A 15,210-nucleotide genomic window follows, 5' to 3' on the forward strand; every position below is an offset into this window, starting at 1 on the left:
GGCTCAGGTAGTACAAAGGTGATAAAGAGAGAAGAGTGAATATAAAAATTAATTTATTTTTCAATTTGTCGAAGCCAGGTCCTATGGGGAAAACAAAACAATAACATCACCTTGCATTTTGATATATTTTGAGGGGCACATACAGACTGTCAAAATTTCTTCATGCTACATCTCATCTGAGGCACAGAAGGATTCTGGGAGAACAGCAGGACAACATTAACATGGGCCTCATTTTATAGGATAGATTCTAGTCTCACAATTGTTCAGGTCTATCCAAGGTCATGTGGCTGGTCAGAGACAGAAGCAGGGTTATACCTAGTCATCTGCTTCCTACTCCAAAAAGGTCACATACACCCTAGGTCACAGGAGTAACACGGTTTCCCTCTTTAACCCTCTTACCCTGATCATATGTGGCTTCAGTGCTACCCACAAACAGGTGCAGGGGAATGTGCCTGGTTTCAGCTGGTGAAACATTAATGACTCCTTGGAGAAAAATGGAGTGAGCCTCATCAACGTACCCACTGCTGTAATAATGGATTCCAGGTGAAGTAAACTGGTAAGAAAATGAACCTGCCATAAAATAAGATTGTACATAATAAACACAAGCAATTAATATAGCCTCTAAAAAAATTTCGAGTGACCATTCAAACACAGGCAGGTGACGGGATTCTTATTTTTCTTGCACGTGATATTTCGACAGGAAGTAGTAAAGAAATGACTCACTGACTATAAAAGAACTATCTTCCGTAATGGAATTACATTCCAGGAAGACAAGATCCAGCATGAGTTTTTCTAGAAAATCATATCCAGTCTGTAATAACCCACCACATTTTAAAGAAAACTTCAACATGCAGTGAAAAACAAATAATACTTTGATTTCATGAGAAAAAATTCAAACTGCTGTAAATATAGAACTAAACATACAGTCTACCAGGTACACTTTCACTGAACTGTCTTAGGAGAAATACTAATTTGCTGATTCCAATCAGTCAAAGTTCGTTACTTGCTACCAAGTTGGTATGATTAAAACACATACTCCAATTTTCTTTGTATTTCACTTATTTTGATTTTTTTAATTGGTTGACTATTGCAGAATAAAGACATTTCTGAATCAGAACTCATCTCTATGATATAAAATCATTTGCTTACATTCATTTATAATATTTTTATAAATTTGCAACATTTTTACTATAGCAATAAAATGCCAACTAAATTATTTGTGTATTTACATGTATCATTTATGCAAAAGTATTTTAAACCTAAACAACATCTTTTTATTCTATCTAGGAAAGAGAAGCATGACACAAAATGCAACAAAGTTGAAACATACCTGAGGCAGATTTTTCTCTTCCATTTGTAAATCCTTTGCCATCATAAATTACACTTCCAGGACTGGATACAGAGAAAACCCTATATCCTATTCCCCTAAGAAATGGATGGGCTTGCCAGTGCCACGTCACTGTGTCTCCCACAGATACGTTTAAGACTGATGGTGACCAGGCATAACCTAATCCATGTACTGGAAGCAAGAATTGAGACATATTTTTTTAAAAAAAGGAAAAGGAATAAAAGTTCTTAATTATCTTTGAAAGTATGGCATTCTAAATTTTTATGTGCATAATTTAAACATGTAACAAAAATAAACAGAAATAATGGAAAGTAAGATAATGAGAAGCTAAGGAAAAAATTAACCACACACCTCCAACACTGATGATCAAGAGACAATTTGAAAAAAAAAAAACTGGGAAGTCAATAAGCAAGTTGTGCAGAAATATCACATGGAATATCTTTTAAAGCTGTGATCAATTCTTTAAACACAAGAATTTCCTCAGGCATAGAGGTATACCAAAATCTATATAACTTCAATTTGAATATTTATTTAGAACCCATGGCCAATAACAAACTACCATAACTTGGGAAGTTCTGTACTGCAATGAAACCTAATGACAATTTCTCAACTTGCAAATTGCTGTCTAGCCTTGTAGACTCAAGTCTACCACTGATTCATTCTATATATGCACCCTTATGCCAAGGGGAGAAATTAGAGACAAACTATTGACAAGTTATAGAAAGACATAGCAATAGTTTTTCCTCTGCATATTTGAAGTATTAAATAAACAAAAATCAAATCAATTTCAGGGTAAAGTGCTTCCATTATTTATAACATATAAATGTTGGCTAATACCTGGATCTTCTCCAGTATTGGTAATCCTGAATGTATTCCCTGTCGAATGAAGAATACATTTTATGACATTTTCTGATGATGAAATCACATCACAAGGGAAGGGCCCTAGAAAGAAATAAGATAGGGGAAAAATTTTTTCTCAAATATATTTTGTAAAATATCGAGATGAATTATAATCAGTAAACAGTAAACAGTTAAGGCCCTGCACGGGGCACCTGGGTGGCTGTCAGTTAAGCATCTGCCTTCGACTCCGGTCATGATCCCAGGGTTCTGGGATCAAGTCCCACATCGGGCTCCCTGTTTGATGAGGAGTCTACTTCTTCCTCTCCTTCTGTCTATCCGTACTGCTCATGTTTCTTTCTCTCTTTCTCTTACTCGCTCTCTAATAAATAAAGTAAAATCTTAAAAAAAAAAACCACAAAAAACAATTAAGGTCCTGCAAAACCCCCACATTATCTAGTAGACTCTTTAACACTTTTCTGATAGTTATCATCTTTGAGTACTGATTATTATTATTATTTTTTTAAATATTTTATTTATTTATTTGACAGAGAGAGATCACAGTAGACAGAGAGGCAGAGAGAGAAGCAGGCTCTCTGCTGAGCAGAGAGCCCGATGCGGGACTCGATCCCAGGACCCTGAGATCATGACCCGAGCCGAAGGCAGCGGCTTAACCCACTGAGCCACCCAGGCGCCCCGAGTACTGATTATTTTTAGAACAGAGACTTTTCTTTTTAAAGTGTTTTATAGACATTAAATATAAATATTTATTTATTGAAATCAAAAGCAGTTATTCAATTTCTCTTTACAACCTTGACCAAAGACACTTAACCTTTTATACGTTAATAGCAAAATAAAGCTTCCATGATTGAGAGTATTTGTGTAATAACTCAGCACCTAAAAACACATCTTTTATTTTATTCTTTATTTTTTTAAAGAGTTTATTTACTTATTTTTGTGAGAGAGAGAGAGTGAGCACACGTGGTGGGGGAGGGGTTGGGGGAGGGGAAGAGGGGCAGAGGGAGAAGCAGGCTACCCACTGAGCAGGGAGTCCAATGTGGGATGCAATCCCAGGGTCCTGAATCATGACCTGAGTCGAAGGCAGACGCTTAACCAACTGAGCCACCCAGGTGTCCTAAGCACATCTTCTAAAGTAAAAAAAATGATAACACCCTTCTGTGAGGGTGCTCTTACCTAAGAGCACTGTGTTCTCAGTTGGTATCATGCTGAATCCCAAACCCATTATAGTGATTTCAGTTCCACCATACAAAGAGCCTCTCTGTGGAAACATGGCAGTCACTTCCAAAATATACTGTATAGAAGCAATTAACTTGTCTCTGCAAAAGAAAAATTAATAGATGTTTCAATGAGCTTTCCATGAGGTCCTATTGCTAAATTCTTATTGGATATGATTTATTTAGGAAGAGGAAGTAGTTGAATATTTAATTAGACATTACTTTTTTGAACTAGATAATCCGATAATTAGTATGACCTTAATTTGGTTGGATGGTCTTTGTGTATATATATTTAATAATAACATATATTGTATAAGTAATAATATACTACCTATAAGAATAATGCATAATAATGGTTTTTCCCTCACAATGAAAATTAAATTTCTGAAAATCCCATGGCAAGAAAAATTTGAGATGGAGAATCGTAAAATATTATGAGAAAGATACGGTTATGAGAACTCAGGTCACAAGAAAAATATGATGTCCTTTAAGATATTTTACATATTCATTAGTGTAAAACATAAAAGATGCCTTACCTATGAGAATAGAAATGAAATTCCATACATTTTATATAAGAAATAAAAGTTTGTGCAACTAATTTGAGTTTATTATTCTATATATGTTGGAGACCTGTCACGATCTCTCTTCCCACTATTTCAGGGAGAGAATTTAAAATTTATTTTGCCTCGTTACAGTCAATGTGTCTGCCAGGAGGCCGTCAAAATGAACAGTGCCTTTCTGACCTGATATTTCGAGTAGAATCCTACCACCCAGCTCTCATCGTAAGTAAAATGAGTCTTTGTGCTAACTTTTATTTCACTTTCTCAGCATAACTGAATTTGTTATTTCTTGAACTGTCACTGAAATATCCCAGTTTTGTATGCTGTCAATTCCGTTCATTATCTCCATCATGCCAGAGCACAAACTACAGCTCTTCTAGAACCCAAGTGAACTCTGCCCTGTGAATTGAAGAGGGATGTAGCTCTGGGCTTCATAGTTACTGTCGCTCACCATCCTTCACCTCAAGACTCTGCTGTAATAATCCCTCCTATTCTGACCTCAGGTGTACCTGCCTTTTTTTTTTTAATCCCTAAATTTCAGTTTCCTCCTTTTCTAAGTATTCTAAACCAATACCTTCCTGATGCCAGAACTAAAATTTTACTAAAATTTTGACAAACAGCTTCTGGGAAGAAAATACTGAACAGTTACCTAAAGGAAACAGCTGGAGAAGGAGTCTATCTTTTTCTTTATGGGCAGCTCCTACCCATTTCTTGGCTTAACTGTCACCTTTTAGAGAACACTTTTCTGTCCCTTAGGAAAAGTTAGTGCTCTTTGTTATAGGCTCTTACAGACCTGCTACCTCTTACTCCTAGTCTTTTTCACACTTATAATTAAGTTACTGATATAATCTTCTGTTTGAAATCTGCCTCCCCAACAAAACCGTGGGCATTACTCACAGCAGAGGACAAGTTCCTCCTATTCTTCACAGCAAATCCAGCACCGAGCAAGTGCCTGCCCCTTACTAACTGCTTGGTAAGTATTTCCAGAATGAACGAAAAGTATGTGATATATACATAAACCCAGTTCCACAAAGAATCCTACAACCTAACCTGAATGGTATTGGTCCCAAAACGAAGCACATACTGCACTGTATGGGATATTCTCAGAACACTTTGCAAAAGGAGATGTAGATAGGTGGAAAAAGCAACTGAAATATTATAAAGTTAATGACTATTTCTTTTCTTATCCCCAAACCATTAAGCCCATATGTTCCAAGTTTATGGTCATTACTATACCTTGTTGATGCAAAGCCCCAGTTTCTGACTTCTACATAGATATCATGTTTTCCAGGAGACAACTTGGGCAAAAGACATCTAATATCTGTTAAATTCCACTGGAAAATCTGGCAGGGTTTTCCTCCGACATATACCTCCACCTTCTGTGCGAGTTCATTTCCAAAGTTATAACCCTTAATTGTTAAATTAACTTCTCCTATTATTTTAAAAGAGAATAAAAGTTTTTTTTACAAGAGGATTCAACTCATTATGTGGCATAAAATTTGCATATTAAGTAAACCAACTCATTTCTTATCTTTTATTGGATTTAGGAAATCCTAATGCTTACAGAGGCAAGAAAATAAAATCAGTGAAAGAATTGATAGCTACCATGTAGAGAAAAATTCATGTTAAATTGTTTCATAGGGGGAAAAAAGATGGCAAAGTGCTTTCTGGAAAACCTAATATTTTTCTCCTTATTACACATGTTCAAAGTGAAATAATATATAGACTAATCTGTGTTTAAAAAAATAAAACTTGTGGCTGGTTTTGCTTTAAGAAACAACTGCAGAAGAAACTGTTTCTAAAACCTTTCTAGAAATAATTTACTTCATCTATTTGATGTATATACATCTTACATATACATGTGTATTTTACATATATATACCTAACATATATACGTCAAATGACTGATCTTATTGAAATTTTTCTTACCTTGTATTGTTCGTACTTTTGGACTAAAATCAGTTATAACTGGAGTCTGTAAACAATTATAACTATAAGCATCCTTTGCTGTGGCTTGAAATCCATTGGTAATAACTGAAATATCAACTGTACCCTCAATTCTCTGAAACAAAAAGAAAAAAACAATTAGAAAATACTAAATGTTGAGATGAAGAAATGCAATGGCTAAAAACAAATAGAATTATTCAAAATAAACTGCCGAAGATGTTTGGTTTCAAACTCATGAATCAGAATCATCTTCAGATAATTAGAAAGCTGTGGTATCCAATGTAGGCTACGTATTTTAATTTTTTAGGTAAAGGTATATGATATAGTGGTTTTGAGGGTGTTTATGACCAATTTAAATGCATATATATTATTGGATTCCTAAGGGCTCTGCAATATAGTTAAGATGCTCTGGACAAGTGACTCTTATGTTTTTAATTTTTTAAAAAGATTTTATTTATTTATTTGAGAGAGAGAGAGCGAGCAGGAGTGGGGTGGGAGGGTAGAGGGAGAGAGAGAAGCAGACTCTCCCCTGAGCAGGGAGCCCAATTTAGGGCTCAATCCCAGAACCCTGGGATCATGACCTGAGTCAAAGACAGACACCTAACTGACTGAGCCACCCAAGCACCCCTAGACAAGTGACTTTTTAAAATTGATAAAGCAAAGGTGTTAAAAGTTTTGACATTTTGCTCTTAAAATACACTCAAATGGAGGTGCCTGGGTGGCTCAGGTCATAATCCCAGGGTCCTGGCTCTCTGCTCAGCAGGGAGCATGCTTCCTCCTCTCTCTGCCTGCTTCTCTGTGATCTCCGTCTGTCAAATAAATAAATAAAATCTTTAAAAAAATACACTCAAATGTAATTTTTTATTCCTCTTCACTGAAGAATCACATTATTTTGTCTTTTTTGCTGACCTAGTTTCAGAATCTGAGACTAAGACACTTGGACCCCTAAGAAAAATATTTGGCACTTTCACTGATGTAATATCTATACACTTCCCAATTAGGAAAAAATGCATTTCTAGCATCTAGTATTTGTTTTAGGTGCACTCAGTGTTTAACTGAATGACATAATTTAAACAAAGTTTTCATTTACCATATCCTCCAGATTTTCATCATCATTTGGTCCAACACATACTCAAATTTACTTTTCCTACAGATTTCAATACATAATACCCACATTGAGTCTGCTCAATTTTTTTTAATATTAGTTACTGGATTCAGCATCCTTTTGTACATAATAAGCAAATAAGAGTTTTGGTTTAAATTTAGACACTATTTTTTAAAATAAAGAACAATGATTGGTGTTAGGATATCATATTACATGAGGAATTTCACACGGGGGTTTTTTTGGTATTTATTTATTTATTTAATGTTGACAAATTGAAACTTTAACATATTTAAGACGTATATTCTTTTTTAAGAAATGAAAAATATCTAGATTTGCTTCTCTAAATTTTTTTTTTAGGCTCTTAGTACTGAATTTTTTTCATCCTTGGATTTACCTGGTCAACTCTCATTCATCCTTCAAATTCTGAAAGGCTCTTTCTGACAGTCTCTCCCTGCTATATTTTATTTTTACTTTGTATCTACTTCTGTTATTTCAAGTGGAACACATTGTTTATTACTGGTTTATGTGTCTGTCTTTCTAAATGGTATGTATCTAGAATGTGGATATCTAGAATGATATCTACGTTCCAGATACCTCTTAGCAGAGTGTATCTAGAAATAGGTAGCTGAATGTTGAAGAAATATGGTACAACACTGTAATGCCACAGTTCCTAGGTAAAAATGTCACGTGTTTAACCTACTGAGATTTTCATAAGTTTTCAGGGGGGAAAAAAGAACTGAAATCAGATGCCTTACTTTTGGTGTTCTGCAGGTTATTTTATTCAAATCCCCTTCAATTACATTGCAGGTTTCATTTCCAACTAATACCTTTGAATTTTCATTAAAGCCAAATCCAGATACAGTCAGAAGAGTACCCCCTTTAAAAGGAAACAACAATGACGGTAAGAGATCAACAATAACAAAAGGACACTTTGTCAAGAATCTAACTTATCATTCCAGAATTTTCTAATCATCAAGAGATATGTTGGCAAATAATCAAGGACCAGACTCGAGATGTATATAAACACCACCACATCCAGGAGCCAGAGCTCTTAAAGTCTGGAACCATAAAGGAACTGAGCTAAGTGATTTAATGAAACAACAGATTTGGAACCACCATTTGCTCTGGGGCGTCACTAGCAACAAATGCTTTTTTCCATACAGTCCTCTTCATCCTAAAGAGAAATTATGCTGTTTCTTTTTATTTATTTATTTATTTAGCAGAGAGAGAGAGATCACAAATAAGCAGAGCAGCAGGCGGGGGGTTGCGGGGGAAGCAGGCTCCCCGCTGAGCAGAGAGCCCATTGCAGGGCTCAATCCCAGGACCCTGAGATCATGACCTGAGCCAAAGGCAGAGGCTTAAGCCACTGAGCCACCCAGGCACCCAATTATGCTGTTTCTATATGCTCACCCATTCTGTGGGTGGGAATGAAAGTGAATTAAGACTCTTCCCAAATCTCAAATTTTAATATCTGTAAGTAAAAGGAACTAAGAAAAAAATCCCAACAAAACAAAAATAAAGTAAAATAAAAACACAAAACACACTGAAAAGATCAAGACCAAAGCAAAAATCCAAAACTAAGCATGGTCTAACAAAGGGAAAAGAAATGAAGCAGGACAGGAAAAATGTGTTATTTTCTTTCCATCTTCTGCATCAGCCTTCCTTTCCCCGATTTGTTCCTGGAACTTTTTCTGGGTCAAGTAGCTCCACTGAGACTGTGGTTACAAATGGAGCAGCTGGTAAGCAGAATAATAACTAATAAATCTTATCCTGACATAATTGATGAGCTTGTTATAGAAACATGTAATAATTGATGATATTAATTCAATAACCCAAGATGTAAGTACAACCAGTCACCCTGACTTGTGCTTCAAAAGAAACAAAAGAATTAGTCAGCCACTTAAGCACTGTGCCTTCCAAAAGGGGAGCCTCCTTTGTTCTATGTGAGGGAGCTTGGGGTTCCTCTCCTCCACCCTGTTCTAGAAACAGTACAATGAAACGACAGGAATGTATGTAATTTTCTTGGCTTAGAACAATTAACTATTACCTGCCAGGCTGCCAGAAGCAGGCCAGATGTATGAGATCCGATTCTGGTAAGTGAAGTAGAATTCCTCACCCTCTACATTCCATGCTAGTCCAGCGTCAGCTACGGACACAGCAACTGGGAAATGGCCAGCACTTCCATTCAGAATCTGGCACTGGATCTCATTTTCTTGTGATAAAAAAGAAAAACATGATTAAATGTGTTGGTAAGATAAAATTACTGAAATTCTGTATTTGTAAATATAAACATTGACCTTCATTTTTATACCCCAAGAAATGTATCTAAGGAAAACTACTCATACATTAATCGGGCAAAAGTCTTTACAAGCTACCTGATGCTATGAATCAGACACTGTTAGAAAAAAGGTAGGTGAAAAAAATAATTAAAGCAAATTGAACAATTTGCTCCTGATTTCCATTGTGACCAAAAATTAAAAAAAAAAGGTTATTCTAATAATATTTTAAAAATCCTAATCTGTAAAATCATTTATATCAATAATTCTAAAAATGTTGGTTCAACATACGATTTATGTCTAAAACTAAGAAAAATATCAGGTTTCATCAAGAAAGGTGATCCAAACCTAAAGGAAAACCTATCCTTCACACTTTATTTAGAATAGTATATGTACATTTTTATTATAGGTGCATTATTGACTTAGATCTCAAGAATGCACAGAGTATGTGAATTAAAAACAACTTAATTATATGGGAGGTGAATTTGCTTATGTAATTCCAACCTATTAAAGTTAAGGAAAATACCAAGAATTATGAAAGATAATTTTTAGGGAAATAAATAATCATGGTTTTCACCTTTTCAAGAGTTGAAAATGTGAATAATCTTGAAGTTGTGAGTTAATGGATAGAGATTTTGTTGGACTAGTAGTCAGGGAAGATAGCCATGTCCTTTTGCTGCTTTACTAAAGTGACACTGTCAAAGCATGGGCAGAAGGAACCACGGAACACCAGCGTGTCAGCTTCTATATTTTTGTGTCCCAAAGACATACCAAAGAAGGAAAGCTTTTATACAATCACTTTATGAGGGGAAAGGAAGAAAAAATTAGTTGTTATGGGATAAAGACACTGGACAGCACTGAAAGAATTCATTTGTGGTCATAACCAAAGATTAAAAAGATAGTGCATTCATCCAGAGAAGTTTGTCAATTTCATACCCCCATGGCGTACTCCATAGGAGAAGTGTTATTATAATACTGCTCTTTGAGCCTATTTTCTCTTAGAGAAAAAGAATTAGACGTAATAATAATGATTTTACAAAGGACCTACCAACCACAGAGAGAAGAGAGCAACCCATTGGTCCAACTGACACTGATATAGCTGAATTGGGAGAAAATCCAGAGCCTAATATGGTTAGAACTGTGCTTTCTTCATAGGACCCTGAAAAATGATGATTTTAAACAACAGTATTAAAACAAAACAAAATAAAACAAAAAAACCCACAAAGAATCTGTTGTTATGAAATCAAATGCTTTGCAGAGAAAAATAAGCCTAATTTCTAAAGGCTATAAACAACAAACCTGTAAGAAAGCAGGGGGAAAAAAAACTCACATATTTCCCAATGGTAAATTTTTTCCCATTGAATTCCTCTCATTGCTTCATGTTTTAAACCTAGATTAATAGAGACTAGCAGAAGAATTATCTGCTGAAGTATGGAATGGCATAAGGAAAGGAAAATTATTATGATGACAAATAGACAGTCATCTCTATATGGTAAATTATACCATGACAGAAGTGCTATCACAAGTTCATGAGAAAAGGATGAACCGCACCATATGTGTTGTGGCAATTTCTGTCTAAGGTAACACATATGCTAAAGTGCCTGAGATACAACCAGGGTACGTCCCTGTTTCAGCATCTTATACTTACTGTTTTTCCATTCACTCTAATGTCCAGATTTGATTGGTAAGTGGTATAGTCACCTATCTATATGACATCACATACAATATGGATTCCACATGGATTTAAATAGCTAAGAATGAAAAATGCAATACTCTAGAATTTTAGAAGAAAATGTAAACATCTTAACTTTAATGCATAGATGGGTTTCTTAAATTAGATTAAAAAGTCATGGTTAACCATAGAGGAAAAACTAATAAATTGGAATAAATCAATGACTGAAATGACTCCATAAGCAAGATACCTACAACAAGATACTAAAACAAAGTTCAGGTGTCATACCTGTGCATAGGATTGGTCAACATAATATACAATACCCAGCTATAAGTCAACAGAAAAAAGACAATCTGGTAAATGGATAGAAGATGTTAACAAGCCATTTGCCGAAGAAATGACCCAAATGTCCGAGAAACATATGAGAAGATGCTCACATGCATTACTCATCAGGAAACAGACAAATTAAGATGATGATGAGAGAACAGTTTCACCCAACAAATTGGCCAAAATTAGGAAGCTGATGATACCAAGTATCGACAAAGGATGTGGGGAATACAGCACTCTCATGCCTACGGCAAGTACAGGCACTCTGGAGAGCAATTTGGTCACCTTATACACTGAATACACACTACCTTGTTTATTATCCAGCAATTCTTTCTCTGGGCATATGCCCTAAAGAAGCTCCAGCATGTATTCAACAGGAGATTATGCAGCAAAGCTCAAAACAGTCACGTGTAAAAGCAAAAAATTGGACACAATCTAAATGTCCCTTAATAGAGACAAAAATAAATTGGTATATTCATGAAGTATTTTAAGATGATGAATTGGACATGCATAAAACCATATAAATATTTCTCAAAATGAATGCTGAATGACAAAAATCAGATGCAAATGATATTTACAGTATAATAGCTCTGATATTTACATTTCAACATCTTTTTCATAAGCTTAAAAAAACTGGCAAAAATCACCATATGTGCATGTGATATACAAAAGGCAAAAATGGCATGGAAGAATACATACAAAATTAATTATTGTGACAGCCCCTGGGGAGATCTGTAGGCACTAGAACCAGCAATTGTGTCTCAAGAGGACATTAGCTATTCCTATAATATTTCCTTTCTTAAATTAATGACTGGTAGTAAATATGACAAAACGTTAACCGAGCTAATTTTCAATGAAGAGAATATAGGTGTTTTTAAAGCATTATTTATACTTATATTTCCATTATTTTTAAATTTATCAAAACATGGCAAAAGACAATTCAGATTGCTAATTATTTTGAGTAAGAAACAATTTTTTCAGGAAGTTCATATAAAAATGGAAATTCATTATAAGGATAGATATAAAAATATAAATATCAAAGGACCACAATGAAACAAAAGTTAATCAAATTCTTATTCTTGACGGTTTTGACCCCTGTGACATGAATTGTCCCAAAGTAATATCATTATTGTAAAAAAGTCTGAAGAACATGTTCTTTCAATACAAAGATGTGTTTTTAAAATTTCCCTTTTTCCCCTGATATTTAATTAGCAGATGAATTTTCCTACTAGACACCAAGATTAAATCTGTGATGATAGCATCTGAGCTTATCTTCCTGAGTGAAACAAAAGACTACTCCTAACAATCCTTAGTCCTGCTATTTATTTCAGTACTTGGGCATTCAGACACAAAGCATAATCATGTGTTTTTAAGTAATAACATATTATGAAGATATGGTACAATGTGTCACCCAAGACTGAGTTCTTGGCAATAATTTTTCTCTCCAGTTCTCAAGCCTAGGACCTAATTATTTTCTTTTACTAAACAGCAGCTGTCTCATTACTAGTGTTTTAGTACTAAATCTCCTAGAAGTCGTCTCATATGATGAAAGATTCCTGTTAATACCCAGGCGAGCAGAATTTCACAAAAATGCTCATCAGAGTGAAATTTTAGAGACTGAATCTAACATGGTGAAACTACAGTAGTAGAAGCCTGGGAAGTTCAATTTCAAATGTGATTTTTTTTTTCCAAAAATAATAAATGCTCTTTCCACAGTTTTCTGATCTGATAGATTTTTTTTTTTTTTAAACTCTGTATAAATGTTTGCTTGCCTGAGTTGGTGAAACTAGTATGCTAACAAAAATCATTAGCAGTTTACATTTTTGCTAGTTGTCTTCCACCCACTACTCTACATTAAAAAGCAGGAGAGTACCTTGAGATGGGTTTATGGCCCGGACTAATGGTGTGGCCATGGGATCCCATGTAAACCCACAGTCACCCGAACATTTAGCTGGAATTCCATTGACATAGACTTCAACCTTCAAATAAAGAAACACAGACCGAGAACAGGGGTAGCATGGCTAAGGAGAATATGCATAAGATTTAAACAAATGATGGAATTTTGTTTGTTTGCATGTTTGTTCACAAAAATTAGTCTATTCATTTATACTTTTTCTGCCTAGACCATTATTCATTCAGCAAATGCGCCTACTACGCAAAAGCATGGTTGTAAATGTTAAAATATAGTAATACAACATAAAACACAACCAATGACATCCCTGATGTCACTCAATTTATCTTCTAGTGGGGGAGAGACAGTTGTACAAGACCATACAGTTTTTGTAAAGATTATATTTATGTATTTGAGAGAGAGTGCATGAGAGAGAGGGGCAGAGGGGGAGGAACAAGCAGTCTCCCCACTGAGCAGGGGGTCCAATGGGGGGCTCAATCCCAGGACCCTGAGATCATGACCTGAACCAAAGTCAGACACTCAACTGACTGAGCCATCCAGGTATCCCAAGACCATACATTTTTTAAAAAAAGCAAATACATATTATGCCCTAGTAGTGAGTAGTGCTATGAAGGAAAATAAAGGTTGCTCTTGAGAAAGTCATCTAAACTCCTTATATGGTAATTTTCTCATCATTAAAGAATATTAATAATTACTTCACAGAGTAACTATAAAGATTAAATAAAAGACTATATTTTCAAATTCTAACAGGAAGTAGTTAAGCTTAAAAATCTACTCTTTTATCATAAAGAAGATATGAGTCCAAGAGTCATAAAATAGTATTATTGAGTTGATCAACCATTGACACAAAAATTCATGTGAAAATAAATACCTCATCCCTGCTGTTTATCTAGTCTTTAATGTCTTACAAAGTAGTTACACATTTAAAATTATATTAAATGTCATGAAGAAAGTTTCAGAAATACCTGTGGCTGTTGGCTGGGTATACGAAGTAGGTCTCCAAGTATGCGTTGTCTGAATAAGCCACCTTCTTTTATCTTCATAACTGTCATATTAGCCTTTTCTCCAATAATATTGGAATCATTAATCTATTGTTACACAAAATTATTTTACTAGAAAGGCTATGATTAAATATGAGCACACTATATTTTTCTTTAAAATTAAGCAAGGTTGAAAGTGAATAAAAGCCAAGAATTTTTAAAAAAGGATCTGAGAACATTTTAGTCAACATTTTTTGAAAAAGGAGACTCTTCACAAGTGAGCATAATCTATCCCCAATAAAATGCTAAGATTATTGCCTTATCATATATTGCTTCAATTACAAGTTGAATCAAATGACTAAAATTAACCTGAATTTTTAGAATAAAATATGTCTCAGGTAAATGAATTTACCAAATTTTATTTTCTCAGAACATTCTATGCTTTTTCTGAATATGACTGCTTTGACAAATGATTATTGAAAAGTAGAATAATTTATTCCTCTTTCCACCTGAAAGTCAACTTTTCTCCTTCAGCATTTTTCACCCCTGAACATCCTGGTTTTTCATCCACTTGTGGAATTATATTTTTTGCCAATGATAAAAATGAATCAAATAAAATCAATATGTAGAACTTGGTCATTCCAAAATCTCTCCGCCATTATGGTAGGCTTCTGGTATAGACATATGGTAGGCTTCTGGTATAACAAAGAGATAGGTGTCTCCATGCTGGGCTTTGTGTGTGCCGAAGTGGTGATGAGAAGCAGAAATGATGAGCAAGCCGAGGAGACTGGTCAGAAAAGAGGCAAAGGGGCTAAGTGCACAGACCCAGCAGAGATACCAAGAAGAAGACCAGTTACTAGAGCTGCTCAGCCACAGAATCTTCTAAGTCTCATTTTCTTTTTTTTTTTTTTTTAAGATTTTTATTTTTATTTGCCAGAGAGAGAGAGAGAGAGTACACACAAGCAGGCAGAGTGACAGGCAGAGGCAGTGAGAGAAGCAGGCTCCCCACCG

General features: G+C 34.9%; 1 protein-coding gene across 1 annotated transcript in view; it reads right to left on the reverse strand.

Annotated features, from left to right (window-relative positions):
- PKHD1L1 (PKHD1 like 1) overlaps positions 1 to 15,210 on the reverse strand; it is a gene marked incomplete at its 5' end in the record, with an annotated part of 157,157 nt that overhangs the window by 87,135 nt on the left and 54,812 nt on the right. Inside the window, 11 exons of the mRNA XM_080800305.1 lie at positions 376 to 570; positions 1,331 to 1,519; positions 2,186 to 2,290; positions 3,380 to 3,522; positions 5,217 to 5,412; positions 5,910 to 6,042; positions 7,788 to 7,909; positions 9,080 to 9,244; positions 10,357 to 10,467; positions 13,181 to 13,286; positions 14,185 to 14,307. Coding sequence (XP_080656431.1) covers positions 376 to 570; positions 1,331 to 1,519; positions 2,186 to 2,290; positions 3,380 to 3,522; positions 5,217 to 5,412; positions 5,910 to 6,042; positions 7,788 to 7,909; positions 9,080 to 9,244; positions 10,357 to 10,467; positions 13,181 to 13,286; positions 14,185 to 14,307 — 1,588 coding nt within the window. The remainder of the gene's footprint in view (positions 1 to 375; positions 571 to 1,330; positions 1,520 to 2,185; positions 2,291 to 3,379; positions 3,523 to 5,216; positions 5,413 to 5,909; positions 6,043 to 7,787; positions 7,910 to 9,079; positions 9,245 to 10,356; positions 10,468 to 13,180; positions 13,287 to 14,184; positions 14,308 to 15,210) is intronic.

The sequence above is a fragment of the Martes martes genome (assembly GCF_963455335.1).
Source record: "Martes martes genome assembly, chromosome: 4".
NCBI lineage: Eukaryota > Metazoa > Chordata > Mammalia > Carnivora > Mustelidae > Martes > Martes martes.